The sequence below is a fragment of the Schistocerca serialis genome, unplaced genomic scaffold (assembly GCF_023864345.2).
Source record: "Schistocerca serialis cubense isolate TAMUIC-IGC-003099 unplaced genomic scaffold, iqSchSeri2.2 HiC_scaffold_1261, whole genome shotgun sequence".
NCBI lineage: Eukaryota > Metazoa > Arthropoda > Insecta > Orthoptera > Acrididae > Schistocerca > Schistocerca serialis.
The window spans coordinates 4,789,532-4,813,616 of record NW_026047471.1 but is presented as its reverse complement, the minus strand read 5'-3'; the positions used below and the strand labels follow the sequence as shown (position 1 = coordinate 4,813,616).

The 24,085-nt window shown below is 39.4% G+C and overlaps 1 protein-coding gene across 2 annotated transcripts in view; it reads right to left on the bottom strand.

The window, feature by feature from the left end:
• The window catches only part of LOC126438151 (protein HIRA-like), a 212,736-nt gene that overhangs the window by 86,492 nt on the left and 102,159 nt on the right, over nucleotides 1-24,085 (bottom strand). For both annotated transcript variants that reach the window (XM_050090526.1, XM_050090527.1), the window contains 2 exons: nucleotides 16,050-16,343; nucleotides 5,614-5,833 (listed from right to left, as the gene is read on the bottom strand). In XM_050090526.1, the coding sequence (XP_049946483.1) occupies nucleotides 5,614-5,833; nucleotides 16,050-16,343 (514 nt within the window). The remainder of the gene's footprint in view (nucleotides 1-5,613; nucleotides 5,834-16,049; nucleotides 16,344-24,085) is intronic.

Genomic DNA, 24,085 nt, shown 5'->3' with positions numbered 1-24,085 from the left:
GACCGCTATTGCCGTGCAGAAACACGCTGCTCATCAGTCACTGCTGGAGTACCGGTTATTCCTTATGTTTCACTGTTCCCCTTAACACATATCAATGATACAAATATCACTCTAGACTAATCTGGTAATACTCTACTGAATGGGCATGTAAAATTCCAATTTAAAAGTCATTTTGTTTGAAACGGGAAATAAATCGATGCATTTCGTCAAAGCTGGGAATTGTGTGAAAGATGTGATGAGCAGTATTTGTTTGGGCTGACACAAGATACACATTGCAAATATCTGCTGATGAACCAGAGTAAATGTGCCTAAAGAGTCTTTAAGAGAGACACCTGGTACACTGGATGTGTGTGTGAATATTTGTCCACCCTTAGTTCCTATAATCAATCACATTTTTCTCAGTCTTCCAGCTTTATCACTTACTCAATAAAACAGTGCTATTCAGTTATTATTACTTCAATACATTTCCTTTTCCTTGTTTATATTTTTCTTTTGCATCACCAATAAAGTGGTGACAAGTAAGCAAAGCATGCCTTTTTTTGTCAATAAAAAACATTTTATCACACGAAATTGAAAATTTTGCAGGAATGTAAAAGGTCAGATTAGAACTTTAACACTGCATTAATGCAAAGGTTCTTAGCGATGGAAGTCAAGGCTAAAATCTGTACGTGTGAAGCAGCGAAACTACCACATCCTTTCCAAACAAGTCATTCCAGCAATAACCATTCACTTAGGGAAACTGTGATAAATGCAAATCTCAATGCCCAGAATACGAATTTGAACTCTGTTTGCCCCCTTGCTGCCTGTAAAACTGGAAAAAAACTGAGGAAACTAACGGAAAACACAGACAGGGTGTATATGCGGACAAGGAAAAAAATATTCCCGGATTTCTCCCGGATTTCCCGGTTAAAAATACACTTTCTCCCGGGTGAAAACATACTTTTTCCCTGTTAACTCTCGGAACTGTATAACTTATCAGTCCTTTGAATGGTTATGGTTTTATAAGTGGGCGTAGAATTTCCCGGCGCTTTAGAAAATGAAACACAGGGGAAAAAACACGTATAGGAAAGATCTTTGATGAGCAGCAACATGTAAGCTGCATATTTTCGTATTACGAAAATATAAATTCAAATTCCACCAAACACCGCATGTTACTTTCTGAAGCATTGAAATCGAGATTGCGATGATCTTTTGTAAGCCAGGCATAGCTCATGTCATGTGACCTCGCCAGCCGATGACAGCGGGTATTCAGAGCTGAGGACATGTGATGGAGTCAGCCAATAGCAGCATCACTGTTAAGAAGCGGGAACACACAAACAGAAAAAGCTAATGGTTTAAATTAATATACATAGTGTTTCTACACGAAAAGCAAAGCTTTCACATTTAATATTGGTCTATAAGATTAATACGCTGCAAGAGAGGCTAAGCTTTCACATATAATGTTGGTCTTTTCTGCGTGTATTACAATGTAAGATATATCACACAAATGTGTCAGTAAAATTTTTAATAACGATATAAATGTCTGATCTTCTGGGCTTGAAATTCATCTAAATAGCTCATCATCAAAGAGTTGATTTCTAAATGAGAGTCAAACACTCTTTGATTTAAGAAATTCATCGTACATTCTCGCACATAGTTCAACTTGGCATAAAAGGAAATTTACTTTGATAGCAAAGCTTTTCAAACCACCAATCGGAATATTTTCCCACGACCTACTAGAAATAGGTTCGTTTCTGCGGGAGCCCATATGTTCATGTGTGTAAAACTTTAGAAGATCTTACATTATGTCATAAAAGAAACAAGACATCAGAGGATACTCCAAGAGCATCGGAATTTTGTGACCCATACTAAAATGTGCACATTTAAAGTGCACATTCATATATCCAAATTCCCAGTGAAGTAGGCCACGACCTGATATTAAGCTTTTCAATGTAGTTTTCGGGATGTAAAATTACTCGGAGTACCAGTACTATGTTATCTCATGTTTGGTTCTTTATTATGGCATAATGCCATACGTGCTAGAAGTTGAAAACGTGCACTTGAAATGCAGCGAACAGTGTGTGGAATTAAACACTTCATTTCAAATATATTGTCTGCCTCAGCGGAGAAGATTAATAAAAGAAAATTTCTTTAGCAAACTGACAAAATTAACTTCATTGTTCTGGAAGGCAATTAATGCTTGACTGTCAGAAAGGTGGAAATAAAATAAAATCTGCAACTAACAACACAATTTAGCCTTCCGTAATTATGTGAATGTATTTTAATTCACTTGATAGCCCCTGGCCACAGAAATCTATTTTGTTTTCATTTCACATGAGAGCAGTAAATGAAGGGGAAACAGCAAAATCACTAAATGTAAATACGGGTCACGTGGAGACTACCCACTTGCCCACTATAACAGACTGCTCTGCGCATCACCCCTGGATCTACGGTATTTCCGAACCGGGGCTATACCCCGCCACTCCCTCAAGCGTTTCAGACAGGACGTCAATTAGAAAAAAAAGGAATCTTCAAAAATATATTCATTTTGTTGTGCAAATCTTTCTGAAGATTCTAATGAATAAAACATATGTGTTCGAGGAAATGTAAGACATGTTATTTGGTCTTAAGTGTGCCAAAGCGCAGCACCACACCTCTTCATACAGCATTCCCCTATCGCACGTCACGGTATTTCGCTCTGTGGAATTGAAACGTGTATTTTGTAATGGATACCATCAAACCATATTCAGGACAGTGGAAATTAAAATGTCCTGTGGTGCCTCTCATGCTTACAGTCGGCCGGTTTGACATCCTGTCCCTCTACTTAGAAAAAAAACTCTTCAGAAAATTTGTATTCTTTATTCCCTATCAGCTAACAACTTGCTGCTTTGTGTGACATAAAATTAAATATAGGATACATAAAACCATTAAAGACATGAAACAAGCAAGACAATACACATCTCTTCAATCCTTAGCTCCAAGAACTTTTTCTCTCTAATCTTGCTACAGCTTTACATGGCGTGCTTTCGTTTCTGCGAAAGAATCTGTTGCCTCATCAAAGTTCTGCAAATGTTTTGCTACATGAAAAATTGAAATGTAGTTGTCTAATACTAATAGCTGTTAATAAAAATAGGGCAAAGGGTGGTGGTGTTTCTCGATCTTATTATGTCTATTTTGTCACTCTCTGGTAGATAAAACAAAATAGGCCTTTCTCATACTGCCACAATTGTAACACACACCAAATAAACGAGACTATTTTGGCACAAACAGTCATTTTTAACAACAGAATATAATTCACAAAGAACCAATATCAAATGCCTATTAGGCCTACTACAAGCAAAAGGCTTACTTTAGGAAATAGTTTCACACTTCATTCATACGCTCCAGATTCCCAAGCATGAGATCGAAAAGTAGTAGTACAAAATTTTTATAGAAACTTAGAATCGTCATATTGTTCCATAGTTTGTGTGGTGTCCCCATTTCTCCTCCTTCCTCGTTCTAACAAAGAGTCTTGTTATCACTAATTCTGTAACTATTCCTGTCAATGTCAAAGCTTATTCGCCGGTTAACTTCACTAACTCTACCAGAATCACCAGTTTAGTTAACCCGCGATTATTCTCCAGTTAGGCATTGTTACATGTTCATACAACGCGTTTTTCCGTGCTACTTCCAGAATAGTACTCAAAGCGGCTGCTAGTCATGGACTGTACAACTGACCCTTACTAGTATAGCGATCTGGCAAAAAATTTTCTGTCAAAATTTCATTTTCTTGGATACAACGAGAAGGTAATATGTAATCACCGACCGCAGTGGCCAAGCGGCTCTAGGCACTTCAGTCTGGAACCGTGTGACCGCTACAGTCACAGGTTCGAATCCTACCTCGGGCTTGGATGTGTATGTGATGTTCTTAGGTTAGCTAGGTTTCAGTATTTCTAAGTTCTAGGGGACTGATGACCTCAGATGTTAAGTCCCATAGTGCTCAGAGTCATTTAAATACGTAATCTATCTTACCTGTTATTCATTTATTTCACTCCAGTAGTCTGAATCTATGGATTTCGCTAGTAATTATAACAACGCTCATCATTCGCAAACCCAATCAAACACACAATCATACAGCAGTTGGCATTCATCCATTCGGCCTTACTCCGCTCATGAAAGTTTGTTTCTGACAGAGACATCATGAACACTATGCACATATTCACAAATCAACTTACGATTCATTCAGAAATCAACTTAGAATGTGTTCGAAAATGTTCAAAAACCAACAGGGATGCGTTTCAAAGTCACATTAATAATCGATAGACTAACGTGCACTAGATGCTATGCGCTTTGTGTAACAAAAAATGTTTCTTTTCCTCAAGATTATGAATTTGCCCCCCTCCAAGATCTGGGCCTGCTGCGCATGCATGAATCTGGCAGCTTGGGTGCTCCACTAAAATTTTTCCCGGTAACATCTAGCTGCTTGCTGCGACTGCTTACATGGCCAACAGGCACATTTCTGTAGCCAGAAGTGGAAGAAGCTACTACTCACCTGCACATACGCATGATCCTGCTTGTAACTGCTAAAACGAATCTAATGTAAACAGTTGTGACGTCACACTCACCGGAGGCAATTTGTTGTTACGAAGCATTGCATAGTCTTCCTAAGGCCTTTGACATATTTTCCTGTTGGCAGACGCTTGTATGAGCACTGTGTTTTGCTGCTGTATATGGCGCATTTCCTTTGCAGTTTTAAGTTTTGACTAATGACCTCAGCAGTTGAGTCCCATAGTGTTCAGAGCCATTTTAAGTTTTATTTTCGTTTTTTCCTTCGTTCATGTTTTATTGCTGCAGTATTATTCTGCAGTAGCGGGATACAGTAATATCCTTTGTTAGAGTATCAGTTCTTACCAGTCAAAATTACAAAAATTTAACTGAGAACAAGAACAATGAAAAATTACCGGGTTTTTCCCGGATCTCCCGGGTCGTATACACCCGAACAGATGGAGTTATTGTGTTCAGTTCAATTTTTTAAGACAATAACGTTTTACTGTAAATAGCCCCTTAACATCGCTCTAATAATAACATGCTATAGGGCAGCATACTGTGTCACATTGTGGTGCCAAATGGAATCCCTTGCTGATATATCAACTCGCTTAAAGTAATCACAATTTTTTCCAGGGCAGATTTGATGTATACAATATCCTTGGCGATTTTTTTGCATTTAACCTGTATAAAGGTCCAAGTTTTCAACATTATCTACAACTGTCTTCAAGAGAAAAGCAACTATTTGGTATCAGTTGCTTTCCTAATGAAGATACTGATGAATATTGTCAAAAGTCTGAATTTTATAAAAATTTTACATGCACAGTTCACTGAAAACATTTTATAGAATTTGCTTCTGCCCTCAGTTTCTACATGCCCCAATACACGTCCAGGTTTTGCATAGGAATTAGACAATATTTTTCCTGTTGCCTGTAGTTTCTGAATTGTTAGATCACTTAAAGAATTAAAAGTTAACTAAATTTGTACATAGATGAAGTCTCATTTGATCTTGGTGTTTCAGGATGGAATTTTACTAATAATGATGAGAATTCTTTAATCAATATCTTCATTTACAACTTAGAACTATTTTTAAATCAGTGAACAACTCACTGGTACAGATGCCGACTTTGATAGCCGAAGAACAGGCAGAGAAAGAGCCGGATGCTCAGAGGCTGCAGGGGCAGGAGGTGGCACTGGTTGTGGTGCTGGTTTGCTATCAGCTGGTGGTAACAGACGCATCCGCTTCCCCTTCCCTCCCAATGGCTCCCTATCCAGCCGTCTCTTTGCTGCAACTGGTGCACTGCGTTCTACTTTCTGCAGCTCCAGTTTCCTGTAAAATAGAAACACAATATATCTGTTATGCAATTTATCTATGATACTGAAATCAACCTCACATACTGCTGATTTAATTAGTTTGTGATCTAACACATTGTATGTCTTTATATCAGGGGTTTACTGGGAAACAGCCATAAGTGAAATGCAAAAACTGAATTATGTAGGATTAAAAGTCCAAATTCTTTGTTACTAACTACAGGGAATATGCATTCTTCGCTTTAGTTCAAGCCCTCACTAAGCCTTACAAAGTGAATGTGAAAGACTCTGTCTGTTTTGTACAAAATATTGTCAGAGGAAAAAGATCAAGTCATTTGTGTCTGTAAACAGTTATTTCATCAATGTTGTACTTTATACTATTATATAACATTTCAGAGTCCATGAGCAACATGATAATTTTTATGCTATAGTGTCATTTTGTATTTAATAATTACTATGATCCAGAGACAAGAGTAGTACTGCGTTATATTAAGCAACAGTGGTGCTCTACTTTGTAACAAGCAAATAACAGAATTAAAATTTATAGTTATAAAGAATTCATTAAAATGTGGCTAAACAAATGTAGACAGCAATAAAAATGCCCTACTGTCAAATAAAGCAAGATCAGATTTCTCAGACACAATTAAACTTTTACGGTCATTCACCACAAACCCATCATTTTGGACTAAGTGCCTTTTCCCATTATGTGCATAATTTTGTATTTTGTAGTGAGACAAGCCATCAGTGCATTTCTCACAAATTTTCCTACCAATGATTGATGACCAAGGCATGTTCTAGAGCAAAATTTAATAAAAGATGTTAATGAATCAATTTACTTATCACATTACATGTTGTTGTTGTGAAATGCAATCATATACTTGTGTGTTTAGAATAGATTGTTTCACACAAACACGTCGCACATTAGGGTGAGACATACATGACAATTGTCAATGGTCGCATGTTAAATGTCAGAATTACATTATAATGAACTAACATACAATTTTGGGTAAAACTGAGTCATCATCATATTTTCCTAAGGATAATAACTCATACACAGAGAGGAAAATTTGAACTGATCTAATGCAAGGAGCGTGATGTACATGGTTTGAGTCAATACAACAGATTATTATATTAAGTACACAACTAATTACTTTTTTTTTAAACAATGAAGGTGTTATCTACATGCAAATAATAGCAACCATTTTGAATGTCCAATGTCCGAACCAAGAAGACAAGATCAACTTTATATCATGAAATCTAACATCTCATTTTGGTGAGTGTAGCTGTCAGGCCTGTGAAGAGGCCGAAGTAAGCAGTGACTGTGAATTAAATAAATAAAAATGAAGACATTAAATTAACTGAAAGAAGAATAAATTAGCTTTTAATGAGAATTTTGCACACGAGATCTGTCAGAGAGTACAGCAGCATGTGAAGAAAATGTTAAGCTGAAATACTGTGAGCAACAAATTTGAAGCCACATCAAATATTTGAAGGTTGACAAATCAATAAATTAGAAAAGAAAGTCAAAAGAAGGGATTGATGTTGCTGGTTGCTCAAGGAGACCATACACAGCTAACCAATTTATCAACAGCAGAAAGGAGCAGCTTTAATTGTGCCTACAAATGTGAACTGACATTTTCTGGTGCAGAAGGGTGATACATGGAACAACATCAGCATTCAGGAATGAGTCATACTATCCTTGTGCCAGGAGAAGTTGCAGCAGCTTGTGGGAATATCACCTTGTGCCAACACCGCAGCTTTAGCTGCCAACATTGGACCACTCATCTTACTAACAATGAGATGGCCGATGTTTGCTACTAGAACTTGGACTACTTGTGTTGCATGTGCACACCTTGGACTTACCTTTTCCCATGCCCTTGCCCCTCTGATATTGGACATCTCACGGCATGACTACAATATGACTAGCCAACCTGGGGTACCATAGGCTCATTTAGTTACAGTTTTCCATTTTAAGAAACAGGACTTATGGTACATTTACCGTATTTATTCGAATCTAAGCCGCACTTTTTTTCCAGTTTTTGTAATCCAAAAAACTGCCTGCAGCTTAGAATTGAGTGCAAAGTAAGCGGAAGTTCTAAAAAATTTTGGTAGGTTTCGCCACAACTAACTTCTGTCGTCGAATATATGTAGTGCTACACAGGCATGCTTTGCAGGCACAAATATAAACACTGGAACCAAAACCTCTGCGTCAGTAAATAAAGTAAAAGAAAAGGTAGAAGAATGTAAACATTATGCCGTGTATTCTTTCTGTTTGCTGCTATCTCATTTAAATCCTGTACGCCTAATAAACTACGAAACTAGAGTGAGACAACAGCAAACGCGGAAGGATATACATATCATGTCATGTTTATATTTGTATTATTCTTATGCTGAACAGTGATAGAGTCAGAAATGAAGCTTGGCAACTGACTAGATTTTTAAATCTAAGATGACTCTAATTGCTGTGCAGAATGTAATGTACTAAAGAGGCGTCTGAAAAGATTTTCAAATGGAGAAAAATTTTCGCTAAACTCTCGTTCAGAACATCATCTATCATACGCTGTCTATTATTTGGTTCTTGTTGATCATTATCAAAGAAAGTGGCAGCGTAAGTAACAACAAATAGTAGTCTCTTGACATTGTTTCCCTTATGAGACAATTCCTCTCTTTTTTTTATTGTAGGCCACGGTAGCGCACATAAAAGTGAGTCATGCCGTGAGCGGTGACAGGTCGTAAACACTCATTATCAGACTGCGACAAACAATGCATGACACAGTACAATAATGCATTTTCAGCTTAGAGTGACGTAAACACCTATAACAAAGAGAACGGCACTTGTCAGATCAAAGCAAAATAAGCAATCGATTCAATCCAGATGGAGCACATGAAAAAGGAAGGGTACCCTTATAAATACGGGCGGAACGCCTGACACATAACAATGGCTACTTGTTAAAGGTTAACTGTTAAGCTTACGACTCGAACCAAACTACTGTAGTAGTTTGGTTCACCCATTCAACTGATATTGTGTCTCATGTTAAAACGGACGAACTTTGCTTCAATTTGGAGGTGCAGTCTAAAACTTTTCTCTCCCCTTGAATATCGAGCCTCAAATTTCAGGTGCGGCTTAGATTCGGGAAATTTTCTTTTTTCCTTCATTTCGAGTTTCATTTTTCAGGTGCGGCTTAGATTCGAGTAAATACGGTATATTGAAGTTGTGGTGAATGACAAGAGTGACAGTACTAGTATAGTGGCAAAAGTGTAGACAGCATTATCATAGCATTTGTATTGTAACATCACTCGGAGTCACACTTAGATATTAATCCCTGCTTGAGTTTTCTTTATTAGTATCAACTATGGACGTCCCAAGATTTACTGGTGAAACAGAGAGACAAAATGGAATGAAGTGACAAACTGAAAATAAATTGTGTGTGAAAAAGTTTATTTTCACAGTAATAATTGTAATAAGCAACACTGAATTCTGACAAAGATAGTAAGTCTTGAATAAATTGTGAATATATGCAAATGTTCAATTTGGCCTCCCAGGGAAAGTTTTCTTATGTCATACAGTCATTGGTTGTAAATTTGTTTTCTCAGAGACAATGTAGTCCAATTGTCTGAGTTGTTGATGTATAAATGTGTGTGTGAATTTTTCTAAATGTGATGAAGGACACTGTCCAATAGTTTAATTTCCTTTTAATAAGCCTATTTCTTGTTTTATGACATGGTCAGTATCCTTGAAGATCTCTTCACAATGGTTCTGTGGAATGAAAAATAATCTAATTGTATCCTGAATCAAGAAGATGCAGTCGTATTGGGGTTTCGATGAACTTCAAAACAATACTTTACACTTACTCTCACAGGCAAGAGATAATTAAAGATACACTAACAATTTTCTAAAGTCCAGGAAAAGTTTTCAGATACCCAGAACATACTAACTGAAACTGATGAGTTGTTAATGAGAAATTGTTTCTGGAATTGCACTGATTAATTTGGATGTGGAAGTGACTTATTTTGTCAAACAAAAATTTTCAAAGTCTTGAGTCTTCTATTAACACACCTGATTTGACAATTGGATCCAAGAAAATTACCACAGATAAGAGACATTGGTGGATTTGAGTACCTGCAGAGTACCCTTAATTTGGTATCTGCATGAAAGACAGTCATTTCATATAAATTAGTGAATACATTAAAATTTAATTATTTTAAAAATCTGAATAAATGAGTTCAAACTACAATGAGAACTATGTCAGAGTCACACACTACAGGACATGTCCTATAATCCTACAAAGCATTAATGGTTTAGCCACATTTGATATTTTCATATTAAATCTAAGGGGAAGAGATAATTCATTTATTTATTATTTATTATTTACACATCAAGTTCCATGGGAGCAAATCTCCAAGATCATGGAACGTGTCACTACATGAAATTACAACATAAAAGTAATAACAGATAAAAATAAAATGTTTATGAAACCGAAAAAAGTCATTCCATAAGTTTAAGTAAACGCAGTCAACAATAAAACAATAATCAGCTTAATTTTTCAAGGAACTCCTCGACAGAGTATATTCTAGTGTTGATGGACTGTCGGTCTCAGTACTGTATGTGGTATTTTACCTGATAAAAAATCCCTAATTACAACTGAGGCCACACAGGTTCTTGTTAAAATGGTGTCCAGTTTGTTAGCAATTCATTCATAAAATTTGTAGTGTCGGAAAGGCTGAAGCACATGTGTTGTTGTTGTTGTTCTGTTGTGGTCTTCAGTCCTGAGACTGGTTTGATGCAGCTCTACATGCTACTCTATCCTGTGAAAGTTTCATCTCCCAGTACCTACTGCAGCCTATATCCTTCTGAATCTGCTTAGTGTATTCATTTCTTGGTCTCCCTCTACGATTTTTTCCCTCCACGCTGCCCTCCAGTACCAAATTGGTGATCCCTTGATGCCTCAGAACATGTCCTACCAACCGATCCCTTCTTCTAGTCACGTTGTGCCACAAACTCCTCTTATCCCCAATTCTATTCAATACCTCCTCATTAGTTATGTGAACTACCCATCTAATCTTCAGCATTCTTCTGTAGCACCACATTTCTATTCTCGTCTTGACCAGACTATTTATTGACCATGTTTCACTTCCATACATGGCTACACTCCATACAAATACTTTCAGAAACAACTTCCTGACACTTAAATCTATACTCCATGTTACAAAATTTCTCTTCTTCAGAAACGCTTTCCTTGCCATTGCCAGTCTACATTTTATATCCTCTCTACTTCGACCGTCATCAGTTATTTTGCTCCCCAAAAAGCAAAACTCCTTTACTACTTTAAGTGTCTCATTTCCTAATCTAATTCCCTCAGCATCACCCGACTTAATTCAACTACATTCCATTATCCTCGTTTTGCTTTTGTTGATATTCATCTTATATTCTCCTTTCAAGACACTGACCACTCCGTTCAACTGCTTGTCCAGGTTCTTTGCTGTCTCTGACAGAATTACAATGTCATTGGCGAACCTCAAAGTTTTTATTTCTTCTCCATGGATTTTAATACCTACTCCGAATTTTTATTTTGTTTCCTTTACTACTTGCTCAATATACAGATTGAATAACATCGGGGAAAGGCTACAACCCTGTCTCACTCCCTTCCCAACAACTGCTTCCCTTTCATGTCCCTCGACTCTTATAATTGCCATCTGGTTTTTGTACAAATTGTAAATAGCCTTTCGCTCCCTGTATTTGACCCCTGCCACCTTCAGAATTTGAAAGAGAGTATTCCAGTCAACATTGTCAAAAGCTTTCTCGAAGTCTACAAATGCTAGAAACGTAGGTTTGCCTTTCCTTAATCTAGCTTCTAAGATAAGTCATAGGGTCAGTATTGCCTCACGTGTTCCAACTTTTCTACAGAATCCAAACTGATCTTCCCCGATGCCAGCTTCTACCAGTTTTTCCATTCGTCTGTAAAGAATTCGCATTAGTATTTTGCAGCTGTGGCTTATTAAACTGATAGTTCGGTAATTTTCACATCTGTCAACACCTGCTTTCTTTGGGATTGGAATTACTACATTCTTCTTGAAGTCTGAGGGAATTTCGCCTGTCTCATACATCTTACTCACCAGATGGTAGAGTTTTGTCAGGACTGGCTCTCCCAAGGCCGTCAGTAGTTCTAATGGAATGTTGTCTACTCCCAGGGCCTTGTTTCGACTTAGGTCTTTCAGTGCTCTGTCAAACTCTTTACGCAGTATCATACCTCCCATTTCATCTTCATCTACCTCCTCTTCCATTTCCATAATATTGTCCTCAAGAACATCGCCCCTGTATAGACACTTTATATACTCCTTCCACCTTTCTGCTTTCCCTTCTTTCCTTAGAACTGGGTTTCCATCTGAGCTCTTGATATTCATACAAGTGGTTCTCTTTTCTCCAAAGGTCTCTTTAATTTTCCTGTAGGCAGTATCTACCTTACCCCTAGTGAGATAAGCCTCTACATCCTTACATTTGTCCTCTAGCCATGCCTTCTTAGCCATTTTGCACTTCCTGTCGATCTCATTTTTGAGTCTTTTGTATTCCTTTTTGCCTACTTCATTTACTGCATTGATATATTTTCTCCTTTCATCAATTAAATTCAATATTTCTTCTGTTACCCAAGGATTTCTACTAGCCCTTGTCTTTTTACCTACTTGATCCTCTGCTGCCTTTATTATTTCATTCCTCAAAGCATTCTTGTCAATTGTTCCCTCTGAAGCACATGTTCATTTCAAAAATTCATCTATAGCCAAACATGGCAGAGTTGAGATGCCTATGTCGCACTTGTTGCTTGGACAAACATATTTGAGGGCTCAGACTGTACCTGAATTTTGGAAGATCTTGAACAAGCTTCTTCATTTGAGTACAAGATTAGCACCTGAAAGTTTATGGATGAGTATTGATAAGATTCTGAAAATGGCCAGATGACACAGAAAGATGGAGGAACAAGGTTTTAAATTGTAAGACATTTCGAGGGGCAGATGTGGCCCCTGGGCACAATTTATTGGTGATGAACTGTAGTTTAAAACTGAAGAAACTGCAAAAAGATAGGAATACTCTGAAAGAACCTGAGATTGTAAAGAGTTTCAGAGGAAGCATTAGAGAATGACTGACAAGGGGGGAAAGGAATAGAATAGAATAGAATAGAACAAGAATGGATAGCTTTGAGAGATGAAATAGTGAAAGCAGCAGAGGATCAAGTAGGTAAAAAGACAAGTGCTAGCAGAAGTCCTTGGGTAAAATGAGAGATATTGAATTTACTTGATGAATGGAGACAATATAAAAATGCAGTACATGAAGCAGGCAAAAGAGAATACAAATGTCTAAAAACTGAGACTGACAGGAAATGCAAAATGGCTAAGCAGGAACTTTTGCAGAAAAGGGAACTACCTGTGTTACTATCAAGACATCAGATGGAAAACCAGACCTAAGTAAAGATGGGAAAGCAGAAAGGTAGAAGGAGTATATAGAGAGTCAATAGACAGGAAATACACTTGAGGGTAACATTTTGGAAATGGAAGAGGATGTTGATGAAGGTGAGAAGGAAGATATAATACTGCGTGAAGAATTTCACAGAGTACTGAAAGTCCTAAGCCGAAACAAGGCCCCGAGAGTAGACAACATTCTGTTAGAACTACTGAAAGCTCAGGGAGAGCCAGCCATGACTAACCTCTTCCATCTGGTGAGCAAGATGTATGAGACAAGCAAAATACTCTCAGACTTCAAGAAGAATATAATATTTCTAATTCCAAAGAAAGCAGGTGCTGACAGGTGAGAAACTATCAGTTTAATAAGTCACGGCTGCAAAATACTAACATGAATTCTTTATAGAAGATTGGGAAAACTGATAGAAGCTGAACTAGGGGAAGTTCAGTTTTGATTCCATAGAAATGTAGGAAGATGTGAGGCAATACTGATCTTACAACTTCTCATAGAAGACAGGTTAAGGAAAGACAAACCTACATTTATATCATCTGTAGAGTTAGACAAAGCTTTTGACAATTTTGACTGGAATATTCTCTTTCAAACTCTTAAGGTGGCAGGCATAAAATACAGGGAGCAGAAGGCTCTTTACAATTTGTACAGAAATCAGATAGCAGTTGTAAGAGTTGAGATGCATGAAAGGGAAGCAGTTACAAGTGGAATGTGTGTGTGATAAAGTACGATATTTTGCTGTCTCAACTCTTTACTTGAGGTTTACATGGCATTTACATAGAGTGAGGCACCATGAGGCTACCATAATAGTGATACAGTCATTTCGTTGCCCTATGATATGGTGCGTGATCAACTCAGGCAGCCAGTACAGGTGCACACCTGCATGTCACGGACAGTGTGAGGTTATCAATCAGCTCTTGAGGGATATTTGACCATTCTTCCACGAGTGCAGTATCCAGCTCTGCAACCATTGTGGGAGGTGCTTATGTGGCTGCAATGTGCCTGCCAAATGCATCCTAGACATGCTCAATTGTGTTGAAATCCAGTGAAAAAGCTAGCCACTCCATTTGTTCAATTCCATCAGCTTCAAGCACATTGTCCACCAGTGCAGCTCTGTATGAAGAGTGTTATCGTCCACCAAAAGGAACCCATCTCCCATGGCACCTGTGTAGGGCACAACAGAAGGTCACAGGATCTCGTATCTATACCTCTGAGCAGTCAAAGCACCATTCTGAACAGCATAGAGGTCCGTACATCCACCAATACTGACTCCTGCCCACACTATTCGTCAACCACCATGATATGGTGATGTTTCCTGCACAGAAACAGGATTGTTCTGAATTCCACATTCTCTCCAGATAAGGGAATGGTGTTGTCCGGCTGAACACAAAATCTTAGACTCATCTGTGAAAAGTAAGACTCCAATCCTGATGTTCCTTCACCCAGTTTCTGTGGGCTAACTGGTGTCATGGTTTTAATGGGACACACACCATAGGCCTCCATGCGTACAGGCCACATTCCCGAAGGCGATTTTGTCTTGTTGCTGCCTGGAGGGTGCATTGCAGTTGAGGTGCATTCAGCCTCCTGTCTCAACGAGCTATTAACCAGAGATAATTGTCATCTCTTGTTGATGTTACCCACGGATGACCTTGGCCTTGCCTTCTTTCAATGGTTCCTGTTGTCTGAAATTGTGTCCAGGTCCTAGATATTACACTCTGGGACACTCAAATGCCTGCAGCCACCTCTCTCTGTGTCTGTCCCACTTCCATCCGTCCTATGGCTCTCCCTGAATCCAACTACTTGTGTAATTCGTTTGGTAGAGTAAACACAAGTCAACACCAATCCCATCTGCAGTACTATCTCAGTGATCGTAATATTGTTGAAAGAGATTTTCCCTCTGCAGCAGAGTGTGTGCTAATATGAAACTTCCTGGCAGATTAAAACTGTGTGCCGGAGTGAGACTCGAACTCGGGAACTTTGCCTTTCGTGGCAAGTGCTCTACCATCTGAGCTACCCAAGCACGATTCATGCCCCATCCTCACAGCTTCAGTCCTGCCAGTATCCCGTCTCCTACCTCCCAAACTTCACAGAAGCTCTCCTGCGAACCTTGCAGAATTAGCACTCCAGGAATGCTTCTGTAGTTCAGAGGTAGAGCACTTGCCCATGAAAGGCAAAAGACCCAAGTTTGAGTCTCAGTCCAGCACACAGTTTTAATCTGCCAGAAAGTTTTGTAATGTTGTTGTCTCCACCCCGTAGAACCGACAGAAAGATGTTGAACCATTTTAGTTCATTCTGCCAATGACAATACTTCAGAACCCAGACATCTCAACTGATTCCCTAATTGTTTTGACCAGTGTATTTGAAGGAGTGAGTCACGTATGTAAGTGAATATAGTGTTACAGAAGAATGCCAAAGGTTAGATGCTTCGATCGTTTGCTAGTGGTCATGCATGCATGATGTGTGCTTTCTTGTCAGGATATGAGATGTTTCCTTTGCTGAAAAAGGCTTTGTCCAAAAGCTATTAATGTGTAACAGGGTTTTCATTGTGTCTGCCTGCAGCTCAACAGGTCATCTTTATGGTAAGTAGCAATCTATCATTTTCCTAATATTACTGATATTCCAACCTAGAGTTGCCATTGTTTAACACATAAATTGCAAGGTGATAACCAAGAACCAACTGCAAATTTTCTAAGATAGCTTGGATACAATCACAGTCAAGAAGAAAGGAAAGAGTACACACAACTTGCTGGAGATATATTTTCATTTATTAACTTACGTTTCTGCATTGCTTGTTGAGCGATGCTTGTTGTCAGTTACTCCAATAACTACTTGGGTTCCAGCTAGGCTATTATCTGCCTGAACACCTTTGACAGGTGTACTTCCAGCAGGGCTTGGCGTGCCATCACAAGATTTGCTGGAACCAGGAGTTCCTCCACTGCTACTAACATTTGGCCGCACCACATCATCCCGTTTTTCAATCATAATACGACTTTTGGTCTCAGAGGAACTGCTAAATGTTGGCTGGTGTGCACTACCAGTAATTGCCAACCCAAAAGGGCGAGGCCCATCCCTGTGAGGAAAATACAAAAAATTTATTTTAATAACAATATCACTGAAAATTCGAAAGTAAATCATTGTGATAATATAACATATGATTACTAGCAGCAGCAGCACCACATGTATCAATGGCAACAAGAAAACTGACATACATATTTATACATCTACATCTACATCCATAGTTCACAAGCCACCCGATGGTGTGTGGCAGAGGGTACCTTGAGTACCTCTATCAGTTCTCCCTTCTATTCCAGTCTCGTGTTGTTCGTGGAAAGCAAGATTGTCGGTATGCCTCTGTGTGGGCTCTAATCTCTCTCATTTTATCCTCATGGTCTCTCCATGAGGTATATGTAGGAGGGAGCAATATACTGCTTAACTCCTCGGTGAAAATGTTCTCGAAATTTCAACAAAAGCCCGTACCGAACTACTGAGCGTCTCTCTTGCAGAGTCTTCCACTGGAGTTTATCTATCATCTCCATAATGCTTTCATGATTGCTAAATGATCCTGTAATGAAGCGCACTGCTCTCCGTTGGATCTTCTCTATCTCTTCTATCAACCCTATCTGGTATGGATCCCACACCAGTGAGCAGTATTCAAGCAGTGGGTGAACAAGTGTACTGTAACCTACTCCCTTCGTTTTCGGACTGCATTTCCTTAGGATTCTTCCAGTGAATCTCAGTCTGGCATCTGCTTTACTGACGATTAATTTTATATGGTCATTCCATTTTAAATCACTCCTAATGCCTACTCCCAGATAATTTACGGAATTAACTGCTTCCAATTGCTGAGCTGCTATATTGTAGCTAAATGATAAATGCTCTTTCTATGTATTCACAGCACATTCCACTTGTCTACATTGAGATTCAATTGCCATTCCCCACACCATGCATCAGTTCGTTGCAGATCCTCCTGCATTTCAGTACAATTTTCCATTGTTACGACCTCTCGATATACTATAGCATCATCCACAAAAAGCCTCAGTGAACTTCCGATGTTATCCACAAGGTCATTTATATATATTGTGAATAGCAATGGTCCTACGACATTCCCCTGCGGCATACCTGAAATCACTCTTACTTCGGAGGACTTCTCTCCATTGAGAATGACATGCTGCGTTCTGTTACCTAGGAACTCTTCAATCCAATCACACAATTTGTCTGATAGTCCATTTGCTCTTACTTTGTTCATTAAATGACTGTGGGAAACTGTATCAAACGCCTTGCGGAAGTCAGGAAACACAGCATCTTCCTGGGAGCGCATGTCTATGGCCCTATGAGTCTCGTGGACAAATAGCGCGAGCTGGGTCACACACAATCGTCTTTTTGAAACCCATGCTGATTCCTACAGAGTAGATTTCAAGTCTCCATAAAAGTCATTATACTCGAACATAATATGTGTTCCAAAATTCTACAACTGATCGACGTAAGAAATATAGGTCTATAGTTCTGCACGTCTGTTCGACGTCCCTTCTTGAAAACGGGGATGACCTGTGCCCTTTTCCAATCCTTTGGAACGCTACACTTTTCTAGAGACCTATGATACACCGCTGCAAAAAGGGGGGCAAGTTCCTTCACGTACTCTGTGTAAAATCGAACTGATATCCCATCAGGTCCCACGGCCCTTCCTCTTTTGAGCGATCTTAATTGTTTTTCTATTCCTCTGTCATCTATTTCGATATCTACCATTTTGTCATCTGTGCAACAATCTGGAGAAGGAACTAGAGTGCAGTATTCCTCTGTGAAACAGCTTTGGAGAAAGACACTTAGTATTTCAGCCTTTAGTCTGTCATCCTCTGCTTCAGTACCATTTTGGTCACAGAGTGTCTGGACATTTTGTTTTGATCCACTTACCGCTTTGACATAAGACCAAAATTTCTTAGGATTTTCTGCCAAAGTCAGAACATAGAACTTTGCTTTCGAATTCGTTGAACACCTCTCACATAGCCCTCCTCACACTACATTTTGCTTCACGTAATTTTTGTTCGTATGCAAGGCTTTGGCTATGTTTATGTTTACTGTGAAGTTCCCTTTGCTTCCGAAGCAGTTTTCTAACTCAGTTGTTGTACCACTGTGGCTCTTTTCCATCTCTTATAGTCTTGCTTGGCACATACTCATCTAATGCATATTGTACGATGGTTTTGAACTTTGTCCACTGATCCTCAACACTATCTGTACATGAGATAATACTTTTGTGGAGCCATCAAGTACTCTGCTTTTTGTCACTTTCACTACACAGAAAAATTTAGCTACCTTTTTTAATATTTATATTTACGGCTGAAATCACTGATGCTGTAACTGCTTTATGATCACTGATTCCCTGTTCTGCGTTAACTGTTTCAAATAGTGCAGGTCTGTTTGTCACCAGAAGGTCTAACATGTTATCGCGAGTCGATTCTCTGTTTAACTGCTCAAGGTAGTTTTCAGATAATGCACTTAAAAAAATTTCACTGGATTCTTTGTCCCTGCCACCTGTTATAAACGTTTGAGTCTCCCAGTCTATATCTGGTAAATTAAAATCTCCACCCAGAACTATAACATGGTCGGGAAATCTACTCGAAATACTTTTCAAATTTTCCTTCAGGTGTTCTGCCACAACAGATGCTGAGCCAGGGGGCCTATAAAGACATCCAATTACCATGTTTGAGTCTGCTTTAACCCTGATCTTCACCCAAATTATTTCACATTTTGGATCCCTGTCAATTTCCTTTGCTACTATTGCACTTTTTATCGCTATAAACACGCCTCCCCCTTCACTGTCCAGCCTGTCTCTGTGATATACATTCCAATCTGAGTTTAAAATTTCATTGCTGTTTACATCTGGTTTCAGCCAACTTTCCGTCCCTAGTACTATGTGGGCATTGTAACCATTTATTAATGAGAGCAGTTCTGGGATCTTTCTATAGACCCTCCTGCAGTTTACTATTACCACATTAATATTGTCATTCCCTGTGTGTAGTGCATGCATGACCTATTCAGGGGGACCCTACATTTCCCCACCCGATAGTGGAGGTCAAGAAATTTGCACCCCAGATCTCGGGAGAATCGTCTCAGCCTCTGGTTTAAGCCTTCCAATCGGCTCCAAAGCGGAGGACCGCGATCGGTTCTGGGAACGACACTACAAATAGTTAGTTCAGATTCCACCCCATGAGCGAGACTTTCCACCTTCACCAACTCTGCCAACCGCCTGTATGAACTCAGGATGAACTCTGAACCCAGACAGCAGAACTCATTGCTGTCAACATGAGCAACAATTTGCAGTCAGGTGCACCAACTGCTCTCTATTACCACTGGCAGGGCCTCCTCCACATCTCGGATGAGACCCCCACCGGCAAGCAGACAGAGTGAACACTGGTCTTCTTCACAGACCTTTCTGCTATTTCCCTTAGGGGCTCCATCACCCACCTAACATTGGAGCTCCCAATCACTAATAAACCCCTCCCCCGTGTGCCTGTTCAGACCTTGCTGGAGGAGCGGCCACATGTCCACTCACTGGCACGGCCAGCCTCCCATTGACCCTCCGCGTCAAGCAACGCGAACGCCGTTGAACCCGCCACTCTCCTTGGGGAGAGGGTGGCCCAACCGGGTCCAGTACCCGCGAAGATGTCTCGAAAGCAGGGACCGTGGGTGAAGCATGTAACACCTGGTGTGTGCCATGTGACGCACCAGATTCCCCATTGCCGCTACACTCTGAGGCAGCAGCCTGAAGACAGCTGACCGTGGCCATCAGCATGTTCAGCTGTTCGCAAACAGTGGCCAGCTCCTCCTGCATCCGTACACAGCAGTCACACATCCTATCCATCCTAAGAAATCAACAATTTACTGTAGAGAGTTAAGTAATCAACTTTTAACTAGACTGCTAATTCACTAAAGGCGGCTGATAGCTGATTAAACTGTGGTTACTAGACACTTCTTGTTGGAAACAATGAAAATAAGCACTAACTGTCTCTGGACTGTATTCAAAACAAACACAAAATCTATGGAACACTATTACTAGTACTCGAAAATTAAAGCTTCCTAAAAGTAAAAACACGTGGAAAAAGAAGTAACAAGTACAAAAAACACAGTTAATACTTAAATTTATGTAGCTTGGTGCACCAAAAAATACACATGCACAACTATTTAGGGTATATAAACATTCAGTAGTCCAGACTACAAACAAATGTTGGAAGGCTAAGCCCAGTGAAGCACCTTTTCAGATACTTCATGCAGACTCAATACCACTAGGGAAACATCTATTAGGGCACGTATTTACTATGTGGCTTATTGTCTGTACATCACCAAAGACACACATCCTATCAGTGCAAACACGCCATTTGTGCATGGTGTATTTGCACATACCTTCTCCAGTTTGAAATGTATTAAGCTTTACCCAACACCTTTCCAGAATGATGAAAGCCTGGAACTTTAAAAGTTGAGTTGCCAATAAGCTCATGACTCCCGGTTTTCACGGCTTACCACTTACATTTCCATTTAGCATCACAGTTCAACCCAGTGGAGAGCATTTGGATTTCTATTTCATATGCTGGTCTTGTGGATTTGAGGCATTTCCTATGCGGCAAGAGTAAAACTTTGTGAAGGGGGACTGATTCATTTCTAGACTTGCTTGCAAAGATTGTACAGAGCCACCTTTCAACAAAAGCAGACAACACAGATGTTCGATAGTATTCGTAGCCAGCACTGAGTCACTAACGGTTTTCATAGAATCATTCAAGTAATCATCATCTTTTTTTTTTTTACATGTGCGCTGCAGAACCACACTCATGTGCAATATTCTACTGCAGAGTACAGGGTTTATAAAAAAAAGAATCATCTGATTTGGCACACCTATATTTCTGAACTAATAAATGTATACAATGGTTTTTCTATTTTTGATGAACAGGAGACTCAAGTCCCCCCAATACCTTTTCATATGTGTAGGTGTTCAATATGGCCCCCCTTGAGATGCATGGCATATGGAAATGTGGTATTCAAATTGTTCCCACACTGCAACAAGCATGTTTGAGTTACAGCTTCCCCAGCTGCTGTTATGCGATGTCTCCGTTCATTCATTGTTGTTGGTAATGGAGGCACATAAATAGAGTTTTTTATAAGCCCCCACAAGAAATAATTACATACAGTCAGATCTGGTGACCTTGGAGGCCAGTAATGTATGGCTGAATCATTTCCTCCAGTGCAATCGATCCATTGTTCAGTAATCCTTTGATTTAAAAACTCCCCCACTTCCTGATGACAGTGTGGCGGTTTCCCATCCTGTTGGTAAATGAAGTCATTCGAATCAGTCTCCAGCTGTGGGAAAAGAAAGTTCTAAGGAATATCAAGATATGTGCTTCCTGTAACAGTGTTCTTGGCAAAGAAAAATAGACCATACGCCTTTTCTCATGAAACTGCATGAAACACATTAAACTTTGGAAAGCCCTCTCATGTTGTACTGCCTCATGTGGTTGTTCCGTACCCCATATTTTCACATTACAATGGTTCACCTTTCCATTTAAATGGAATGTTGCCCCATCACTAAACACTAAACGTGGAAGAAAACTGTCATCCTCCATCTTGCGCAGAACGAAATTACAGAACACCACACGTTGTTGTTTGCCACTTTCACGAAGAACTTGCCGTAGCTCAATTTTGTATGGTTTCATGTGTAAATGTCGACGCAACACATGCCAGATGCACAGCAGGAGCATGCTGAGCTGTCAAGCTGCACAGCGAACAGGTTTCTGTGGACTCCTTGTGAAATTATGGCAGAGGTGTTCGATGTCTGCTTCAGGCACTCAGGGTTGGTGCAGGGATTTGCCTTTACACAAACAACCTGTTTCTCAGAATCGTTCATGCCATTGTCTAATGCTCTGTGTTGTAGGAGGACCCACACCATACCTAGTACGAAAGTCACACTGAACAGTTATTACTTGCATTGTGCAAAATGTAGAACACAAAATGCTTTCTGTTGTCTTGTCACCATTTTTACTAGAACTGAAGTGGGTGCACACTGCTGCTACCTAGTGGGAACCATGTAAAACTCTAGAGTTTGCTCATTCCAACAGTACATTGTTCACACACAAATAACATAATAATTATGATTTTTTAAAATGCACCCTATATATCAATGCAAGACATGCTCCACGGACAACTGACATGTTTGCTTCCCATATACTACCTACCAACTTCCTCGCCAAGTTCACTCATCTTTGTACTTTCTTAGCTGTGTTGGAAAGGTGTTTATGCTATGTCAGAGTTATGTCTAATGGGATGCCATGGTAAGTTGGCATATTACTGTGATTGGCAATGCCATAGGGCCAAACTGTGGGTTGATCTTTGCTGCTGCTAAATGATTAGAGAGGTGGAAAAGATTTACTTTTGTTTTAGAAACCTTAGTCTGTCATCACATCTTGTATACTGGAATTCCGGCAGGTCTGCTGTTACATACTGAATAAGGCCAGAGCAAGAACAGAGCCTTGAGGTGAGCCATCATTTGAGTACACATTGTCTGCTCTTCTTTTTAACTTGGCGTACTTCACATTGCTCATTTTTGAACATGTTCCTTAAGAGGTTACTTAGTCTTATAAGGTACAGTTATCAGAAATTTCAGTATTACACCAGTACGCCACATCATGTCACAAGCCGCTGACATGTGAATGAAAACTATCCTGGTCTTTAATTTCTGGTACCTAGTTTCTGTGTGAGTAGACAAGGAGAGCACTTGCTCACAGCAGCTTCTACAAGGTGTAATCTATCTTGTTCAGTTGGTACCACATAATTAATTTGGTTTGTATTCTGTCTAATATAACTTTTTCCAGGAATTTGTAACCACAGCTAAATACAAATGTGCTCTGAAGCAGTTCCTTCTTTCCCTGTAATTTTGATAACAATAATTTAAGTGCTCTTAAATTTTGATGGTAATATTCCTTTGTGAAGAATTACATTAAAAAGGTAGGACTGTTGTGCACCAGAATTCCTGAGTAAAGCCCATCTGCACCTGCTTTTCTACATTTCATGTCAGTAAGGACAGTCTTCTGTTCAGTGGTCATAAATTGAGATGAGAATTTTGCACTAGATTCTAGAGATTTCTTGACCTCAGTAAGTTCTCTGTTTACTTGTTGAACACATGTTTTATCTGCTGGAACCTTGGAAACTCTCACTCAATGACTGGCAATTATTTGTGTTGTGGGACAGGTCTTCTCCCAGCTCCCGAATCAGTGTCCCAGCTTTTCCACTGGAATGTGTGAAATCATTCTTTGTGCCAGTTTTCTCTGCTTTGATCAGTCACAGAATTCATTGAATTTGTGGCTGTTTCTTGCTCTCCACCTCCTTTGAATGTATCTCTTTGGATGTACCCTTTACAGCACTCTCTATGTAGGTGTTAAAACTACTAAAACATAAAACTGAATGAAAAGTTACGAGGGAAGCAGGTAACATGTAGGCAAAACTCAGAAACCACTGAAGACATCTCTGCCACACTTTGTACATATATAACTCACCATCTTGGGGAAAATATTTTAGGTACAAGATCCCTTACCCAAGCACCACTACAAGGGGGCAGGGAAGTGGGATGCTGGAACTGTGTAAAAATTACCAACTTTAATATTGATTTCACAGTTTTCAGAGTTGCTAAGCTCAAAGACATTTCCCTCTTAGGAGTGTGAGCAGAAATGGAAAGGGAGTGACAAATATTTTAGGTAATCAAGTTTTGTCTTGAATTAATTTTACAATAAATTTGTAAAGGGCTTAATTTTATAGTTTGTGTATTGTATTTATACT